This window comes from Paramacrobiotus metropolitanus, unplaced genomic scaffold (assembly GCF_019649055.1).
Source record: "Paramacrobiotus metropolitanus isolate TYO unplaced genomic scaffold, Prichtersi_v1.0 Parri_scaffold0000022, whole genome shotgun sequence".
NCBI classification, from domain to species: domain Eukaryota; kingdom Metazoa; phylum Tardigrada; class Eutardigrada; order Parachela; family Macrobiotidae; genus Paramacrobiotus; species Paramacrobiotus metropolitanus.
In genome coordinates, this window is record NW_026570242.1 from 716,873 (window position 1) to 735,099 (window position 18,227).

General features: G+C 44.2%; 4 protein-coding genes across 9 annotated transcripts; 3 read left to right on the top strand and 1 right to left on the bottom strand.

Moving 5' to 3' along the window:
* Positions 1-565: 565 nt before the first annotated feature.
* Positions 566-3,664, top strand: LOC129586800 (uncharacterized). 3 transcript variants are annotated; one of them, XM_055480231.1, is made up of 3 exons: positions 566-664; positions 1,071-2,264; positions 2,402-3,664. In XM_055480231.1, the coding sequence occupies exons 2-3, from the start codon at positions 1,181-1,183 to the stop codon at positions 3,193-3,195; spliced, it is 1,878 nt and encodes a 625-aa protein (XP_055336206.1). In that variant the 5' UTR covers positions 566-664; positions 1,071-1,180; the 3' UTR covers positions 3,196-3,664. The 3 variants fall into 3 exon arrangements, with proteins under 3 accessions (XP_055336206.1, XP_055336207.1, XP_055336205.1); XM_055480232.1 differs by lacking the exon at positions 566-664 and adding an exon at positions 678-919; XM_055480230.1 differs by lacking the exon at positions 566-664 and having other exon boundaries at positions 678-2,264.
* A 1,018-nt stretch (positions 3,665-4,682) lies between these two features.
* Positions 4,683-10,881, top strand: LOC129586906 (uncharacterized). Of its 2 annotated transcripts, none has more exons than XM_055480396.1 (10): positions 4,683-5,461; positions 5,563-5,877; positions 5,959-7,421; positions 7,491-7,750; positions 7,917-8,256; positions 8,315-8,655; positions 8,714-8,999; positions 9,109-9,349; positions 9,417-9,570; positions 9,638-10,881. In XM_055480396.1, the coding sequence occupies exons 1-10, from the start codon at positions 4,770-4,772 to the stop codon at positions 10,610-10,612; spliced, it is 5,067 nt and encodes a 1,688-aa protein (XP_055336371.1). In that variant the 5' UTR covers positions 4,683-4,769; the 3' UTR covers positions 10,613-10,881. The 2 variants fall into 2 exon arrangements, with proteins under 2 accessions (XP_055336371.1, XP_055336372.1); XM_055480397.1 differs by having other exon boundaries at positions 5,321-5,468.
* A 26-nt stretch (positions 10,882-10,907) lies between these two features.
* LOC129586916 (uncharacterized) lies at positions 10,908-13,533 on the top strand. 2 transcript variants are annotated; one of them, XM_055480420.1, is made up of 8 exons: positions 10,908-11,181; positions 11,283-11,510; positions 11,743-11,864; positions 12,136-12,223; positions 12,329-12,439; positions 12,500-12,602; positions 12,690-12,794; positions 13,103-13,533. In XM_055480420.1, exons 1-8 carry the CDS (start codon positions 11,101-11,103, stop codon positions 13,309-13,311), a joined length of 1,047 nt encoding a protein of 348 aa, XP_055336395.1. In that variant the 5' UTR covers positions 10,908-11,100; the 3' UTR covers positions 13,312-13,533. The 2 variants fall into 2 exon arrangements, 1 of the variants encoding a protein (XP_055336395.1); XR_008690234.1 differs by lacking the exon at positions 12,500-12,602 and having other exon boundaries at positions 13,103-13,237.
* On the bottom strand, positions 13,410-18,221 carry LOC129586907 (uncharacterized). 2 transcript variants are annotated; one of them, XM_055480398.1, is made up of 3 exons: positions 18,013-18,221; positions 15,749-17,830; positions 13,410-15,687 (listed from the first exon to the last, which is right to left on the bottom strand). In XM_055480398.1, the coding sequence occupies exons 2-3, from the start codon at positions 17,814-17,816 to the stop codon at positions 13,520-13,522; spliced, it is 4,236 nt and encodes a 1,411-aa protein (XP_055336373.1). In that variant the 5' UTR covers positions 17,817-17,830; positions 18,013-18,221; the 3' UTR covers positions 13,410-13,519. The 2 variants fall into 2 exon arrangements, with proteins under 2 accessions (XP_055336373.1, XP_055336375.1); XM_055480400.1 differs by lacking the exon at positions 18,013-18,221 and having other exon boundaries at positions 15,749-16,993; positions 17,064-17,177.
* Between the last annotated feature and the right edge of the window lie 6 nt (positions 18,222-18,227).

The following is an 18,227-nucleotide window of genomic DNA, read 5'->3' on the forward strand; positions in this document are numbered from 1 at the left end:
ATTTAGGCGGAAATTAAGGGGTACATGCAGTATACGAGCGCTACAAGAAATAATCATAATTCACTTCTTAGCCGGACTATCCAATGCGTGATCGCCGATGAAAAATGGAACGAATCGGCAGGAATAGTGATGCAGAGAGTACAGGGCATCCAGATCACCCTTCGAGTTATCTGCATTGGCTTTGCGACCAACCTGAATGGCTGATTAAATCGGAAACAGATTCTGCGAAGACTATTTAAGTGATATACCGGATCGCAAGCTTTTCTTAGCTTTTAAATTTTCGATGCACACATACCGATCGGAATAATACATCGGAATAATTATATCTTCTGTATTTTTAGTAAATACTTACACGCTGATCATGGGGTATTCGACATAATTTACATTTTCTTAGTATCTTAGTATTCAGTTGGTTATGCGCCTATGCATTGGATCGAGTTGCTTAGGAACTTAAACGTTTTTGAAAGCATTTGCGAGTGACTACATCTGGGCGAGACGTCTGGGTCTTATTTCGGCACTGTAAATTACCGACAGCATTCACAATACTTGCTTATGCACGAATGACGTTTACGATGCAGTTATCGCGCAATGTTTTGTTATCGCGCAACAGTCAGAAATAGTATAGCCTTACTAACTTACTTGTTTACCACAATCATTAAGTACTGTAAGTGCTGATTTTGAGTAAAACACGTAACAAATAAAAACGGAGCCTTAGAGTTTGTAAAGTACAGAAAAAAATAAATGCAAAGGTTTGCGTACCAGGGCGCTGTTTAGTAGCCTGTTTAGTAGTAGTTTAGTAGCCTAGTGGTTTAGTAGCCTGCCGACCCTTACGCAAGCACGGACGGCAATGTGTATGTCATAATATTGCCTGATAATGATAAATTAAAGGACTGTGCAGTGCGACTTGCGTTAAGTACGGGTATGCTGGTGTGAATCTGGGCATCAGATACGGATCATGAATATACTTACTAGATATGCAAAGCGCATTGTAAGGTGCAAGTAAGAAAGTTACAAAATTAGTACCCATCATCATCGTTAAATTTTGTTCTTATTCGTCAGTGAATTTTTAGCGCGTGTGTAATACCAAACATACTGGACAAAAGCTGCCTGCTCTTCTATGAACTGCGATTTTTTCGAAGGCCGTACAAGTTACAATGTTATTTGACTAAAATATCACGAGATGGATGTCGAATCCGACAACCCATTTCAGCTTTGTGCGCTGGATTACGATATCGTTGAAATTGGCAATCAAGTGCGCGTACTGCACAACAACATGCCAAATGAGTATCTGTCTGACATAAGGTCATGGAAGTACCCATTTCTGGATGCTTTGGAAGTATGCGCAAATGACCCGCTGTACGGTTCGGACCACGATTCGTCAAAGCGCGTTTGCTGTCTGGAACATCTTCTGGATCGTTTATTTGCAGTGATCCAGTTTTCTGGAAGTGCCGCAGAAAAAACCCTTGCCGAACGTTCCAACCAGCTGACACCCACAATGCAAGGAAAACAAAGTGCAAGTGCGATCTGTCAGACATTCGAAATGATTTTAAAGAACTGCCAGCTGCATTCTGATGATACAACAGACAAGCGAAAAATCTCAGTATCCACGCAGCAAACTGAGGACAATGAAATTAGGAGCCGAAATCCATGCAGCCGCTGTTTGGAATTGTCAGTATTTCTTGATACCCTAGCAGGGCATCTTCGAGGGATCCTTGCTCAGTTTCCAGAATCGTATACGCAAGTAATTCCCGGTTGCAAGTTGCAAGACGAAACTGCAAGTTTGCGTTTCTTGGAATCCGTGATAATAACCCTTGCGAATATACGCCGGAGTACTGACACATTGGTGGTTTCGTCATGCACACTGCAGGACAAGGCTGCAGAATTAGATGCCGTTTTTTATGATCTTCAGAGCTCCTGTATCGGCTTTGCAAGCGAAATCGAAACACAGAATAACGAAGCCAAGCAAACAAATGCCGACAAGATGGCTTTCTCTTATGACCTTTCGCAGCTTTGCGCTGCAATTACATCCCTCAAGAGCTCTTTGAGTGTTGACAGAGAGCGCAACGAAAGGCTTTCCTTACAAATTATGAAAAAATCGGAAATCTTAACCCGGAAGCGCAGTCATTTTGCTGGTTTGGAGCAGAGCCTGTGCGCAGCCATGGAAGCACACAGAACCGAGCTGGCTGATTACGAGCAAAACTATGCCAATATTTGCTGTGAACTGGAGAAAGTTGGAAGTGCACTAGCGGAATTCGATGGATTCGGTAATAACCGAGTATGTTGCTATTAACACTTCCAATAAAAGTACGATTTGGCACGAATTACTGGCTTTTAAAAAGAATTTCGCCGTCCGTTCGTTGTGTTACGAACATAATTGCTGAATTTTAAATGTTACTTTTAGATAGGGATTGGTCCAGTAAAGCTGCTGTTTTTCAAAACCGAACCAAAGATGTCCGTGAAGAATGGCACTGCTTTCAAAAACAAATCTTGGAGCAAAGTCGTGAAATCGAGGCACTTCAGGCTGAAATTTTTAACAGCGCTTCACGGAAGAGCAAAATCAGTTTAGGCGAAGGTGAGCCGAGTGACCTTGGAAGAAGCCGGAGCGTGGACGTGCTGGAAGACTTCACAACCGAGACATTGCTGCACCTGGATCAAAACATGTGTGGAGATGTCGATCGACCAATAACAGAGTGCGGAACACACGTAACCACATCCGAACTTGCCGAAGAAAAGGGGATAAACACATCTCACCCAACTGACATTCACGCACTTTTTTCGGAGTTTCTGGAGATACCGGATGTGGGAAAACTGCCCGAATGGGATCTAGTGTCGGTCACTCCTGATTTCGGAATTGCCGAGCTTCCTGTAGTATTCCATTCCATACCTAATTCTGTCTCACAGAAAGAACGGCAGACACATCCGGCCACAGAAATCAAAAGGTGGTCGCCGAACGACGCAGCTAAAGTTTCTTTACGTCATATCTCGAAGTTTCCCATAAAATCAGACAAAGTTCTTGCTCGACAAAGCATTTCCACTTCTGGTGTCTTGGTCAGACCTGATGCTAAGCCTGCTGTTAAAATCGGTTTGCCTGGTTTGCAGCCTTCTGCACAGAAACTCCGCTGTATGGTTCCCCAAAAGCCAATGGAGTCGGCATGGATCATTTCAAAGCCCACACAACAAACAGTGAGAAAATGAACGGCTTGCAAATTGTGCACCGTATTCAACTGATCTGTGCCGGCGTTGCATTGCTGAAGTTTATTGCATCTTTAGAGATCCTGTGGATACTCGTAAATTCTGTGCAGCATATCTATGCGGTCTAAGCGTTCAAACTGTTTATAATTTCTTAAAGGTAGTTGTGATCACTTTTCGAACGTAGAAAACTCCAGTTGCATAGTGGGACTGTTAATAGTTTATTAGTCTGTAAAAGGTTCCGTAATTGTGGGTCCGTTTTCGGACCGCAACACGATGGCTTCGAAGGTGTGCTATGGTATGTATCACTGGGTATGTATTATTATACTACTCTGTATTTTTGTATTTTAAAAAGTTCGTAAACCTAAAACAGAACCTGTTTCTTTTGCCCTGTGTTGGGCATAAAGGCGAAATGCAAGCATTCAGTTTGCGATATTCGTCATTCTGTAAAAACTGGTAAGCAACTCCCGGCACTTTATACTATGCTGACAGTAATCGATCATTATCTGCAGTTTCACAATACGTCGTAATTATAAAATGCAGACATTTCATCGAAGCTGCCTTCTCGCTGTCGATCATAACGTGCTCTATTCATTTCGTACCAGCTGACGGCCTCACTTCCTGGGTAGACGTGTGGCGGAATGTGTGGCTTAGGTTCAAAAACATTCCATTGGCACAGGGCAACGGATACGCTAAAGGTCGCTAGTAGCAGCACCGGTAACCATCGTTGCATATTTGTGCTCCTCGATCCTAATACTATTTTATACAAAATTAGCAGCCAAAACCACTGTGTTGCTTTAACTCCTAACTGATTAATGTTATGGATTTACAGCACTCGTGCACACAAGTGGTTGAAAACAGGGAAAGCTTACAGTACTTTTAATTCGGAGAACATGCTCCCCAAGTTGCACACGTTTAGGCCTAGGCAACTGTTGTTGCATCGCCTCGTCCCTAATATGATTGCAAGGGCTCCCTGACACTTCGGCCGCCTGACACTTCGGCCGCCCGACATTTCGGTCGCATGACATTTCGGCCGCCCGTTCAGTTCGGGTGTAAAAAAACCTAATAATCCTAAGAAAACCAAAAAAATGTAAGAAGACCTAAAAAAACCAAAAAGCCTAAGAATAATCTAAGAAACCTAAGAAAACCAAAGAATAACCTCAGAAACCTAAGAATCCTAAGAAAACCTAAGAAAACCAAAAAAATGTAAGAAGACCTAATAAACCATAAAACATAAGAATAACATAAGAAACCTAAGAAAGCCTAAGAATCCTAAGAAAACCAAAAAAATGTAAGAAGACCTAAGAAACCAAAAAAACCTAAGAATAACCTAAGAAACCAAGAAAACCTTAGAAACCTAAGAAAAACAAAAAGTATTAGGCGGCCGAAATGTCAGGCGGCCGAACTGTCAGGCGGCCGAAATGTCATGCGGCCGAAATGGCAGGATACCATTGCAAGGATTTGATCAGATTTTCAATATGCGTACATGATAATATGAGAACTCCCCAGGTGCGACATCCAGAACGTAATTCCTTCTTCACACTCGGAATCAGAACCGTCAGAGAATATCAGGCTAAAATATGTCTGTAGAAACCCGTGATGCACAAAATTCGAGTGCCTCCCTTATAAGCATTTGGCCGGAATGGTCTGAGCAGGATATTTTAGGGGAAAAATGGGACGCCCAAGGAATACTGTCGCAAAGTGCAAAAAGTGCAAAAGACCCGAAAGGTCGCAGTGCCTCATTCGAAGATCCTGATGGACGGACGCGTTTGCCGCAAAGTCTTATGTCTGTCGTTCGCGACTGGAAGCGACCCCAGGAACTGTTCGGAGAAAATTTGTGTGTTGTTCGCAATGTGAACTACATCAACCTTAAGGATGCCAATTCCCATCTCATGCGCAGTGAATTAATACGGCATTTCATCAGCTATGTCACGTTCATCTGGTTCAGTGCACAGAGAAAGAAAATTCACAAAGGATCTGTGACATCTTCAGTGCAGGCTCATCCGGTTCTCGGGCCGTTCTCAGTGGCTGTAAGCGATGCACCTGCTAAAAGTGCAGTGGGAGGCCATAAAGAATCTAAAGTTAATCTAAGCGCAAAAGATATGATGTCTGCAAAAAGCTCTCAGCCGGATTTCGCGGTGGGTCGCCCAGCTTGCTTTGAAACTGAGCCAATGGCTGATTGGGCGCCTTGGAATTTAATTTTCGGTGGCCCGATGGTGGCCGGAAAGACGACAGTCAAAGGGGACGCCGGGCAGACTTTGCCTCAGTACAAGTATGCTGTAAGTTGCGCAAGCAAAGTTAACTTTAACTGTGAGCAAGGTGCGATACTACGTATGGTAGGGATAATCATAAACATTTATATTTCTCTCTTAGTCCCAATGGAAAGTACGCGGTGCGACTATTCTGGATGGGAACGTGGCGTAAAATAAGTGTCGATGATCAGATACCAGTGGATGAAAATAATCACAGTCTGCTACCGATTTGCTCAGAACCCACGGAAATCTGGCCAGTTATTTTGTCCAAAGCCGTATTGAAAATTGCCGCCTTAGATTTTGGAGGAGGATTATCTAGTTCCGAATTTGGCGATCCGGCTTTTATACTGCATGTTCTAACTGGATGGGTTCCATACGTTATCTATCTGGATAATCCAAAATTTACAAAAAAATTCATGTGGAATAAGTTGCAAGCGTACGTAAGCAACAGCTTCGGTTTTCATGGTACTTTATATTTTGCGGTTGTGCAAATAGATTTGGGGTGGTGTGTTTGTAGCTTGCTTGCTGTTAACCGGAAATCTCCACCCGAGGATATCCTGTCCGCATTAGCAGTAAACTGGGACATTCGAACTATACCAGCAGTTCGAGAATGGAAGCTAGAGAATCACCCAAATAACTTGCAGAAAATTGATATCTTGCGAATGGAGCGAGCAAATGCGGCAAACAACCTCTCATCTGCTGCTACGGCTATGGCTAGCGCTCCGGTATCCAGCCAGTCGACCGCAAACTCACTTGCTCCCAAAGCTGCTGCCCGAGGAGCAAGCGCTGTACCGCGCAAACCAGACGCAGCGTCTCCAAGTTCCCTAGTCATTCCACAGAATCCTGTACACAGTGCAGAAACACCAAAACTTGCGAAACAGCGAAAGATGCCGGAAATATTTTTAATGGCAACGTACCGCAGTGCTCATCATGACCAGCCGATATTCGACAGAAATATACCTTCGCGTTCCGAAAACCTGTACAACAATGGATTTCTCCGGAGCGAATCGCACCCTGTTTTCTTACGACGAATGCGGGATGTCTATCCCAGGCGGTTAGCCATCGCGGTCATTCCACGCTACAAAATGGTACGCCCACTCAAGGTGGCAGCCCATCGGTACACGACAAAAGCAGACGGCGCCCGATTGGCCAGGTCGCATCCAGTTCGCTATATCGAATTCTTATCTTTATTTTGGAGGGAAAACGGTCGGCTAGTCCATCAGACCCCGATCCGGGCAGAGAAACTCGTAAAGAAAGTGATAGCATCGCCGGAAACTGAGATCAGATTTAAACCGACTGACGGATATCAACAACTGCTGCCACCGTTACCAGAGGACGCTGCGTATCCACGGGTCAAGAAAAAAGTAATTCCTGTAGAGCCTCCTCCGCCGCCACCGCCTTCACCACCTCCAACACCCGTTCACGGCGAGAAACCGGGGAAAGGAAAGGGCGGAGAAGCCGGCAAAGGAGCAGCGGTTCCTGTTCTTGAGTTACAATCCCCACCACCACCAATTCGTCCACCGGCGGGAAACGCCGAGGAACTACAACGTTCCACAAGACTGTCATTCGGATCCATAGAATTTAATCAGTTTATTGACAGCCTGGAGCAACTGTACATTTTATTCAAGCCAGAATCGTTCGATCACGTGGCCTCCTTCAGCTACTATCAGCCCAATGTTGTGGATGGCCGGGTGGCCGTAACGAAGAAGAAAGGCGGAGCAGAACCAGCTGTACAGCATAGTGTGAATAATGTGGAGACAACGCGTGCCACCCCCAAGCAGGTCGTAAACAGTGTACAAACAAAGTATGGAAAAACCTTGCTAGAACTGCCGTCAGTATTTCTGTTCGTGGATAATCCTTATCCCACCAATGTTATTTTGTGCGTATCGACGGTATCGCGATGGCCGTACGCGCCTCGAAACAGCGACTTCAAATCACAGGATCGTTTAAGTGTGGTGATGGATTCCGACGACGCGAGAAGTAAGCACACCTCCAACAATCATCTACCGGCAAAAACACCTTGTTCACTGTAGCATCGTTATTTGCTAGCACCAGCTGCGGAAAAGCCATATCCAGTTATTGTTACTGCAAAGCGGCATAGCTGGTTGGATTACAGCGTTCAACCCGCCCTTTTTACTGTAAAGACGTCATCGGTTCAGGGTGTGTGCTACCACATACCTGCTGGGAAACATGTTTGGCGCCTAAGTGTATCGTGCCCTAATAGAAAAGAATCAGAGCCGCAAGGGTTTGTCATCAAGGCGATCAGCAAAGATCCTGTGCAAATTGGTGCTGAAGAACATATTCTAAAGGTCTTACTGAAAACTTCCTTATCTTATAAACATAAAAAGAACCACAAAAAATATCGATGACAAATAGGTCTATAAGTACAAATTATTACTATTATTTATGACATACAACCCGGATAACTTTGAAACTACTGGCTAGATGTTAACGTTGTGCATACTATCTTTGCAGATGACTGGCGCCGATTCATACTATTTTACGGTAATGGCTAAAAGAATATTGGCACCACTTCTCAAATGGTGGCGCATTAATGGGACTCCGACATTTGCACATCCACCTCACCATGAAATCATTAAACTGCTTGGGCTGGAAGAGGATGCTCCTGACAAGAATTCTCGTGGGGTATTTTTAGAAGCTATGCTTCGAGGAATATATAACGCAATCCAACAAAATCTCAAGGATTTTTGCCATCCGAAAGCCTCGATGGCGCTCAGGGCCTTTTTTAGCGACATCACTACTACTAGCATGTTAAAATTCACTAGCATCCATCTAATAAAGCGTGACTCAAAAGGTTAGCCATGATGACCCTTTGCGGTGTGCAAATACAACCTGTGCCTCAAATTATTTAGGCAACGCCCCAATCCCGCTGTCCAAGGCCGACACCCATGGCGGTCGTGCAACCGAAACTATGAAACGAGGTAAGCAAAAGAATGCTGATTCCTCCAGAGAAACCAAGACCAACCCGGTGGCACCGTCCAGCCTACAAGTGGAAAAAGATGTTCCAAAAAGCGCAAAATCCGTTAAACAGCCGCCTGCAGCAGATCTCACTATAAAATTTAAAAACACACCCGAAGCTCAAAAGGCGGTGATTATGTGGGAAATGTACTTTTTCTCCATTCGAGCTAAAGCTGTTCGAGAGGCGCGCCGTTCTGGGAGTAAAAAGAAAGACGCAGTTTTGAAAATTTGCCAGGTAGAGAGAGTGAAGCATGCTATTTCACCCCTTTGTAATCTGATATCATTCCTAACAGGAAATGCTGGAAGCCATTACCAAAATGGAGGGAAATTTTTCTGCCTGTTTTCTACGTGGGCTGTGCCGAAACTTACCTGGGGACTGGCTTGACACCGAGTTCTTCATCAGCCGAGAGAATCGCTGTGTATATAAAGATGTCTCTGGGATGTTTGCTGAATTCCTACCAAACTCCTGGCGGCTAATATTTCGGGAAACGTTTAGCGTCAGCGAGCCGGTTTTAATGAATTTCCGATTATCCATAAGTTTGAATTGCTGCCGTCTATTTGTTGTGAATAACGATACCGGTAAGCGAAAAAATTACAGATGTAGATGTATTGTATGTAGGTACAGTGCTTACTGTACTATACCGTGCTTTAGAATTGTCAACAAAACAGTTTCTGTGGCTCTTATTAGGTGAAGCAGTCCCTTCGGTACTTTTTCAACCCCTGCCATGCCTGTATCACCCAAACGAAGCAGGTTATACGGTTGTCGCTGAAGCCAAATCTGGCCGTTCTCCATGGCGAGGAGGATCTTGGACACTGCGAGTGATTGTTGGTCTGGACCCCTTAAAGCATGAAAGCGCCCAAGCGGATATGTTGCTGCCTAAATTTTCCAGTGCAGCACCACCGGTTGTTTTTCTTACAAAAGAGATCAGGTAATGTAAATCACGAAACAGCCTTTTCTTGTTATTTCTGCAGTCGCTTAATGGCGGTTTCTGGCAGTGACTACTTTCTGCCAGAGGTCAACAGTAGCACAATCGCCAGAGTTGTGATAAAAACCAAAACGCCATCGAATTGCACAATCAGTTTCACCACATCGGATCCGGAAGTACTTATGGAGGTTCTAATAATACGGAAGCAGGTGGTGATGCACCGTGTAAGTATTCTGAACCGGCATATGTGCTACATCAGTTTCCCTATTCCAAAAGATTGTTGCGTTATAGGAATGGGGACGAGGTTTATGTATTGTGCCTTCGTATTACTTCAAGGAGGACAGCCAAAGCGAGCCGTACTTCCTACAGGCTAATGTGTTAGAGAATTCCTGGATACTATCTGCAGAAGACAGGAAGTTTTGCTACAGTGAACTATTAAAGCGCTCCACTGTAGAATACGGCCGAGAAACTCCCATCCCCATCCCCATCATATCCCCAGCAAAATCAGCCAAGGAGACGCCAGGAAAGAAAGGCAAAGGAAAAGACAAGGATAAACTGGAGGATAAGTTGGAAATTAAAGATGCCATGGATAGTGCTCGAAGCAATAGAACAAAAGATACTAAAGAGAAAGATAAACCAACAGTTTTGGATACCAGTCGCCCATACTGGGCGGTCAGGTTTGTATTGGACGCTAACGATGCGGATTTCGAATGTAAGCGGGATACGGAGAAAGACGACTCGTTGAAAGCGATGCTTACCGCCGCTATGGCCGGCGACTCTACGATTCTTCAACGAGGAAAGAACTTCCGGGATGATTACCTGAAGAGAGCAGCAACAAATGGCTTTATTGCACCAGATGCACATGAGTATGCGGACTGGAGTACAAACTGGCCGCGGCCTACAGGAAACTGCTTGGCATCGTTCGATTGGTCCGCATTTGTTCGACGAGGATCAGGTGAATCATCGATGGAGTATGATTCGTGTACGCACGAGCAACGCATTGCGGAACTAAGAGGACGTTACGAAGCTGCCGTAAGTACCAGGAACGAGTGGATAGCAACAGAAAGGAGGAATCGCGATGAGCAGATAGCCAGCCAGGTTCAAATGCACAAAAGCTTGCTGGAAAACGTTGTTGCGAGAAGACTGCAGTATATGGACAAGAGGGAGACGTTAAGTAAGCTTCTGGACGAGCAGGAGGGACGAACCGGGATTGTTGCGCCACCAGAGCTTCCGACGAAGACCGTCGAAAAGAAAAAGAAAAAGTAAAACTACCTGAATTTTTAAAAAGCTTGGTTTCGGGTTTGGAAATTCGCGCCATTATAATTAATGGTTCGCAATCCGGAGCACATATGCAAATGTAAAATGTTACTGTATCCGCAAATAATTAGTACACCGGCTTTCGTGACATATCTTGTTATTAAGCACTGTTACGTTCGCGAAGTTGTTATATTTACATTGCACGATAATGATAATATCTAGCGGTGCTTGTACGTTTTCCGTTTACAATGAGCAGTAGCAACAAACTATAATGAACTCATGGCCAATGTGGTTTGCCTTACATGACCTTGCGCTTTGCCCGGGAGTAGTTCAGACCCAAAACAATAGAGCACTTATGGAAATGTATGTTCCTATTGAATTATTCTGAAATAACCAAATTCTAGTTTTGTAATAAGCACACTCGAATTTTGTGGTATTGCGATATACTCGTGGAGTACTCGTAAAGTCGTAATCAACACTGAAATACTAAACCAAACATGGAAAGTACAATACCAGCCTCAGTTTCCGGAGAGACATCGCCCCAGTCGCTGCCAGCCCCTCCCGAGCGTGTAGATCTAGTCAGCAGTCATAAGTCCCTAAATGATGTTTTCAGAGACTTTAGTCCGGAATCATTGATCCGTGCACCTTACAGAAATCTATCGATACTGTTTTTCAGTAGTTGTTCACGCCGCACACCTACCCCAGGATATCCATAACACCGCAAGAACTCTTGGATTTTCCACTGGTCAGACACTGTCCACAACCGCAGCGGCAGTTAGCTAACCGCTTTCAAATCATCCACAATGTTGTGCCGCAAGGAAAACGTACCAGGCTGCAGCTTAGAAAAGTTCAACAAGTCACTGATACTGTGTACCACTGCCTCTTAGAACAAGAGGAGCCGATAGCGGTGCGGCATTCCATAGTTTATTGTACCATTTACTCCACCAAATGCAGTATGTGTGTGTTTTCAGCAGCCGGAAGTTAAAAAGTTTTATCAACTTTAGTACAGTAATTATCGCCTTACTTGTATCGATATATATACCTACGTTAAGTAGTTTTATTATACAGTCTGTTAGTACTAAATAATAGTTAAAACGAATTATCCAGCGCACACGTTAGCATAATGAATATGCCCTTAGCCGATGTTTCTCATGGCGGCCAGAAAACGTGAAGAGTTTGGGATCGTTTATTGGGACTTTTGGTTGGATAATAATATTTATCGAATGCAGCGCACTGATAGCTCGTACGCCGGCACCATGAAGTAAGGTGTCAGCTTAGTGTACTTACCATGGTTATGAAGCCGTTCTTGATAACTCCTGCATAAAAGTTTTCAAGTCGGTAGCCCATTTGTTGCTCGTAAAAAACAATTGTTATCGTAGTCTAAGCTGTACGCAAATTCGTTTTTCCAAACAGCAAATCAACTAAAGAATAATTTGTTGTTTAAGGTATGAATGCCGCTGCTTCTGCTTTATTTTGGTAACTTTTAGTAGTACAAAGTACAAGCCGCACATACGATTTCTTGTAAATTACAGATCGATGCCATTTGAGGACTTCTATCTTCTTCACGCTGAATCCGAATCGAAGCAAGAAATTTATAAAGAAGTTTTGGCGGTGACCTTTGTACGCAGTATAATTTCAGACTCACCATAAGGAAACTGTTCGGATGTATTGTTGCAAAGCAGAAATTGTTTAGGATGTCATTCACTTAAGCCATAACTTTTGCAGACCTTGCAACAACCAGGGCCGAACGAAGCTGCTGTATGGCACGACCTAATCTCATTGTTACCCGGGGTTCTATCTGAAGGAAACGTTGTTGCATCATACGTGCCACTTCGGGTAAACAATCGGCATGATAACAGCATAACCGAAAATGCAAAATAAGGGGTACTGTTTTAGCCGAACGAAAAATTATTTTCCCGGTGGCAACGCCGAAGAGAGCCGGAGACACCTTTATCCGGCTTAACAATTTTGGCAAATAGTCAAGCATTTACAACAATTGGTATTGGTATTTACAATTGGTATTTTAATTAATGACGTTTTAAAGAAAAATTTAATATAACAAAAGCCGAAATAACGTTTTTTCCAGACACCGGAACTCCTGTTTTGAATTTCCAACACAAAAAAAGATCAGCAAGAAAATCTTTTTTCTTTCTGACGGCAAAAAAGCAGGTCACGGGAAATCTTACTGAAGGTATTTCTCATACTAATACAGCAGTAATTAACGTCATTTTTAACTTTTTTCATGATATTTTGTTAAATTCCTTCGTGGTATCTTGCTTACATAGGATTTTTTAAGAGATAATTATTTTCACATAATATAGTCTTGCAACTCGTACGACACTGGTATAATGCCGTCAAGCGTGAGAACGAAGCAAGCCCGTGTTTTTATACTGAAAACATATGAGGGTTCTGCTAAGACGGGGAGGGGAGTACCCGTAACCTTTCGATCCAAAATTGATAGTACTCGTATTTTCAACGTTTATGTCATTGGATTGACAGACCTCGATGTCACGGTGGTGCTGAACATCGAACGGCAGAGCAGAACCGTGGTCATCCTAGACTTCACTTTTCCCCTGACGGCTTACTCAGCACTCGCGGTTTCTTTGGCTGCTTTGGACGGTAAAGCTGCTACGGATTTCATTGATACTGCCAAAAGGAGCGTTGACAGCTTCGAAGGTGACCAAATTATGGAATATATTAAGCCTTAATGCAAAGCTCGGCACCTGTCAGATGGTTCTTTGCTGACGGACGTCCAGCGTCAACAAACCGCAAAGGTTACATCAAACGTTTTACGGAACAAATTCCCTTGCATTTGAATTAATATTCTTTGATTAACCACAATTCTTAGTATTTTTGCCTCAATTTCTGGTGTGACAGTACAAGAAAATAAATGACTTTCAGTGAGTCGTCGTTTATTCAGTCCTCATCACTACTGCTGGAGTGTGCTTCCTTCGCAGAGGCAAAATCCGCTACTGCTGCACGCTTCTGCACCAGCACATCATTATTCAAATCATTCTTACCGCTTCCTTGTTTAAATGAGACCAATTTAAAATCACTGGGCAGCTTAGCCTCCGTTTCGGCATTCATGGGGGTATACATGATGTCAGTTTTTGGTCGCTTCTCTGTAATCCAGTCATCCTGGTCCAGAGCAGTTGCCGTTTCCTCTTTGTCCTTTTCATCCTGCAAGGAGTTGATTCCACTGATCGCGCTTTGTAGAATGCTTGCTGCAGCAAGTGCCTGTTGAACTTGTGGCAGAACAGTTTTGCCTGATGCAGCATATCGCAGTTCGACAGAAACTGATGTGGAGCTCGGATGCTCTGTCATGGCAGCAGTACCCGGTAGTATCTTTCTGGCGCCATCGGCTGCTTTTGGTAAGTTTTGTTCAACTTTTCTGACTCCGTCGTTTGGGAGCATTCCCTCTCGGTGTCTGCGCGGTATAGGTTCTTCTAGTTCTGCCTGCTTCTCATAAATGTACGGTGAATGCCAAATATTTTCTGTAACCATACGGTAGCATTCACGTGGGCGGTCTTTTCTCCAGACTTCAACTTCTCTGCGTCGTTGCTCCCATTTATCATTAATCTCACGGTACTTTTTCTTCTCATCGTCGCGCATTATATCACCACTAATCTGCTTCCGCCAGGCCGCCGCCGCAATAGCCACATTCCCACCGCTTTCCACGAGGTTTTCATATAATTTGTTTAAGGTCACCTCGCGCTTTGCCATGATTTCCCTTTTATAATCGTCGTCCAGCGCTTTTTCTTCCAACTGTCGTGTTAGTTGGAGTGATTTGGTAATGCTGTCGTGAAAATAACTTAGCTCCTGTTCCCATACACTAATAAAAAACGACCGAATTTTCGGCCCCAGTTGCATTTCTTTTTCTTGGCGCCACTGTCGGAATTCAGTCATTTTTGCTTCGTAGATCTCCATTGCAGCATCGTATTCCGCCTCGATGGCTAGAAGCTGCTGCTTGGTGTCCTTCTCGCTTTTACTACTTTCGGCATTTGCATTGGCACTGGCACCTCGTTTGAGGTCCTTCCCCGCTATGCTCGATTTAGCTGAGCTGACACCGGATTTGGATGGTCGATTGACGGCAAGCGCTGTCTTTTCTCCACTATCTCGTGCGCTTCTTGTCTTAACATTGCTGCTTTGCTCATCCAGTCCAGTATCTGGTGTTCGCAGTTTCTTACCTTTTGAACCAGATTTCACCGACGCTGCAGTATCGTCCACTCGGATCTTTTCTCTGGCCTTTTGTAATTCTACTGGCACTGCTGGTTCTTCCGGAGTCAGCTGCGCGGCGTATTTTTCAAAGTGTCCATACAAATCCCTGGCGTAAACAGTAGTTTTCTCCACAATAGTTTCCAATGTGGCTAAAATCAGTTGTTCGATCTCTTCATCGCGGTTAAAGTTTAGTTTGCATCTGGGCTTTAGATGTATCAATGTCTGCTGCACTTTCATTATCTCGCGTATCAAAGCCAGCTTGACAAAAATGTTGTGACTGGATGATTTATGGATGTGCTCTTTCAGTGTCTTGATACGGTAATCCCAGGTAGGGACGACCGGCTTCGGAGTGTTAGGGTTACTGTGCTTGTTTAAAGCATAAGTGACAGCCGTTTTGATCCACTCTTGGTCCATCCAAAACTGTCGCCAGCGTTCATCGACTAGGGCATCTAGTGCAAGTTTCTCTGGATCCGGAGGTGGTGGTGGGTCCTGTGGTGCATTAAAGGTCCGCATCGTTAAGCTAAAAGCAGGTGGCTTGGTAGCCTCTGCTTTGCGCTGAATTACAGCTCGCTGAGGGTTGCTTTTTTCATCATTGACCAACTGCACGGGAGCCCATTCTGAGTCCGGTTCGGACAATCTGGATTGTTGTGGCTTTTCTGGTTTCGAATAGCCGGTGTCCGTAGTTATTCTTTGGGGAAGTTGCTCATTTTCCGTCTTTTCGGTCACAGTAGATCCATTTATACTGAAACGAGGCGGTTCGGAAACAAATTGTGGGGGCGGTTTTCGAATCAAGTGTCGATCTGCATCGGCTGCGATCGGAGTGACATTGACATGAATCTTTCTATCATCCGGCTTTGAGGCAGAATCTGAGGAAATTCGGGGTAATTGTTGAAAAAACGGCGGCACTTCGGTAACAGTTTCGTTTACCTGGAAGCGGAAAATCTTTGTCATGAACATCACATTTAAAAATTTCATGTGGGTCTTTCCAGTAGACGAATTCGGTAGATGAAGGTGTTTTATTGTAGAGATAAGCCGGTGGATTGGTTGTCTGCGATAATGAAGACGTTGCATGAGCTGCAGCCAGTTCATCCAGCATGACCTTTGTAACTTCACCGGGATGGCGGTTTCTGTGTGCGATTTCTGTTTCGATCAAGCACTGGTACCATGGAATACTATCAGGGTGCAGATGAATGAAAATCCATATATACAGTAGTTTCGTCACTGGCTCCGCTTGATATTCCAGATTGTTTTCGCTCATAAAGATTTCCTCTAGTGTAGTGAGTTTCGGTGCTTCCGTTGATTCAACGGTATGAAGCAGATTTCTGAGACGATGCTCGACTTCGAGCGACGATGCCATAATGTCCATATTCGTAGCACTGTTGAGGCAAGTTTCGTTTTCATCCTTCTCCTGTCCGGTGTTTTCAGTTCTTCCTTCACTAGTGCCATTTACAACAATGACAATGTTATCAGGTTTCGTTCCTTTAGGTAATAACCACATTTTGTATGATTCAGCGAAATTTCCATATGCGTGGCTCTCGTAAACAGCTGTCAGAATATGGACATTGCCTTCTTCCAGTACTCCTTCTGGCTGGAGAAAGTAGATCAAGCCATACTTTTCAGTTGGCCAAAGAGGTTCAGGATAGTCGTACGGCGAAAGGCCAAAAGATAACGCTTCTGGTCCAGGGTTGGTCAACGTCAAGCTGGCCATGGCTGATGTGCCCTTTGGCTTTGCATGCAGCTGGATAAAGATACTAACTCCTTCCGGTTTGCTGTATATAGTAACGTTGTCGTCATCGAATGTCCGGATCTGCAACACCGGACGTGCTGTCGGAACATTGGCTCGGATGGAACATTCTTCGTCGAGCACCTTGGTGTCATGTACCGAAAAAATGTCGCGCGTTGTTGGTATAGGGGATGCAAGATCAGCCGATAGGAGATCGATTTGAGGGCCCATTGCGCAAGATTGTTCTCCACTCGGCAAACGAGATGAGCTAGGTGCGTTTGTGCCTTCAACCAACAAATTATCGAAGCTCGGCTGCCGCATTCCAGGCGGTAGTGCTTTCTTGGAAGCCATCGCTAAACATTGACGATACCTTTCAGTGATAAGTTGTTGTTTCCCATTGCATTGTGCTGAAGCCGAACCAGTAAGAACTTTCAGACTCCTGGGCTTTCCTGTGAAAGAAAGGTTTTCATATGGCGGATTTTTCAGTAGATCAGGTATCACTTTATCCATGCCACCTACAGGACGTAGTCCAGGACCGGAAGTTTCGTACACTGAGCGCGGACCCGCTTGGACTTCGTTCAGCGCGTCGCGTTCTTTCTTAAAACGAAAATTGTCGACATCGCTCAGCACTAAGTCCTTGACCGGGCGATTCAGTCTTTTGGCTAAACCATTTGCCATCTCTCGACGCTGGCAAGCAATACGTTCAAATTTAACCAAACATCGCGACGAAGCGTCATGTACTTCGGTTTTCTTGCGCTGATCGATTATCCGGTTCTCAAATAACGGTACGACATGTTGGAAGGTCTTTGCCAATGGACTCACCAAATCAGTTGATTTGCTTTGCTTTTGACAGCTCCCCTCTGGGTAGTTATGTATGTTTCCTAAGACGGTTGACGGAATTAGGTGATTGCTGTCGGTCAGTGCAGGACCTAACTTCTGGAAAGACCACTTGTCAGCAGGCGGGGCTCGCAGGCTTAACGGGGACCGCTTTTGGATGGCAATCGGTAGAGGCTTAGGTTGAGCGACAATGACCCTTTTGGGTTTTGTAGTAAAAGTTTCAGTAAATGTAGGGATCGCAGCGATCTTGGTTCCCATCTGCGTGTTATTGGCCAGTCCGTCCCACGATTGCACATTTCTGAGATCATGCAGTTGTTTCGATATATGTCGTAACAGAGGTGTTCCGGCAGCAGGCTTGATCGATTTTAGTAACGTCTTCTCTAATGCTGGAGATGTTGAAAATGGTATTCCTTTGACAGCGGGTGTATTTGTCATTCTTCACACTATATCTGACAATAAGGAGGCTGCATATTCACCCAGCAAAAGAAGCGAATACCAAAATATTTTCATCGACTATTTCTGGAATTATAATATTAGCAGAGATAAACTTTTCCAATGTTTGAATCAAAGATTTATGGGTACTCGTACATTAATAACACTTTCAACTCTTTTGATGTGACGACTGCATTACCATCCACATACGCAATCTCGCATAATTTGTGCGAACCCGGACGATCACTACTGAAAACGATGGTAGGTAAATAAAAAAAAACAAAAATGCTATAATAAAAATATTATAATGATCAAATCAGTAGTACGGATCGCATTTTTAACTAACGTTCGGCTGTTTAATTTACTCGTGTACTCGTGGCTTAAGGATCTGGAGAGCCCTACGCACTAGGTACA

What these genes read in the sequence shown, in the direction of transcription:
- LOC129586800 (XM_055480231.1), top strand. Translation starts at nt 1,181, where the DNA reads ATGGATGTCGAATCCGACAACCCATTTCAGCTTTGTGCGCTGGATTAC. An exon ending in AGCGGAATTCGATGGATTCG is followed by an intron (nt 2,265 to 2,401) that starts GTAATAACCGAG and finishes TGTTACTTTTAG; the next exon opens with ATAGGGATTGGTCCAGTAAA.
- LOC129586906 (XM_055480396.1), top strand. Translation starts at nt 4,770, where the DNA reads ATGTCTGTAGAAACCCGTGATGCACAAAATTCGAGTGCCTCCCTTATA. An exon ending in ATGTGGAATAAGTTGCAAGC is followed by an intron (nt 5,878 to 5,958) that starts GTACGTAAGCAA and finishes GTGTGTTTGTAG; the next exon opens with CTTGCTTGCTGTTAACCGGA. An exon ending in TGTTGTGAATAACGATACCG is followed by an intron (nt 9,000 to 9,108) that starts GTAAGCGAAAAA and finishes GGCTCTTATTAG; the next exon opens with GTGAAGCAGTCCCTTCGGTA.
- LOC129586916 (XM_055480420.1), top strand. Translation starts at nt 11,101, where the DNA reads ATGGAAAGTACAATACCAGCCTCAGTTTCCGGAGAGACATCGCCCCAG. An exon ending in AACAAGAGGAGCCGATAGCG is followed by an intron (nt 11,511 to 11,742) that starts GTGCGGCATTCC and finishes ATATGCCCTTAG; the next exon opens with CCGATGTTTCTCATGGCGGC. An exon ending in CACGGGAAATCTTACTGAAG is followed by an intron (nt 12,795 to 13,102) that starts GTATTTCTCATA and finishes TTGGATTGACAG; the next exon opens with ACCTCGATGTCACGGTGGTG.
- LOC129586907 (XM_055480398.1), bottom strand. Translation starts at nt 17,816, where the DNA reads ATGACAAATACACCCGCTGTCAAAGGAATACCATTTTCAACATCTCCA. An exon ending in CAAAGATTTTCCGCTTCCAG is followed by an intron (nt 15,688 to 15,748) that starts GTAAACGAAACT and finishes GAATTTCCTCAG; the next exon opens with ATTCTGCCTCAAAGCCGGAT.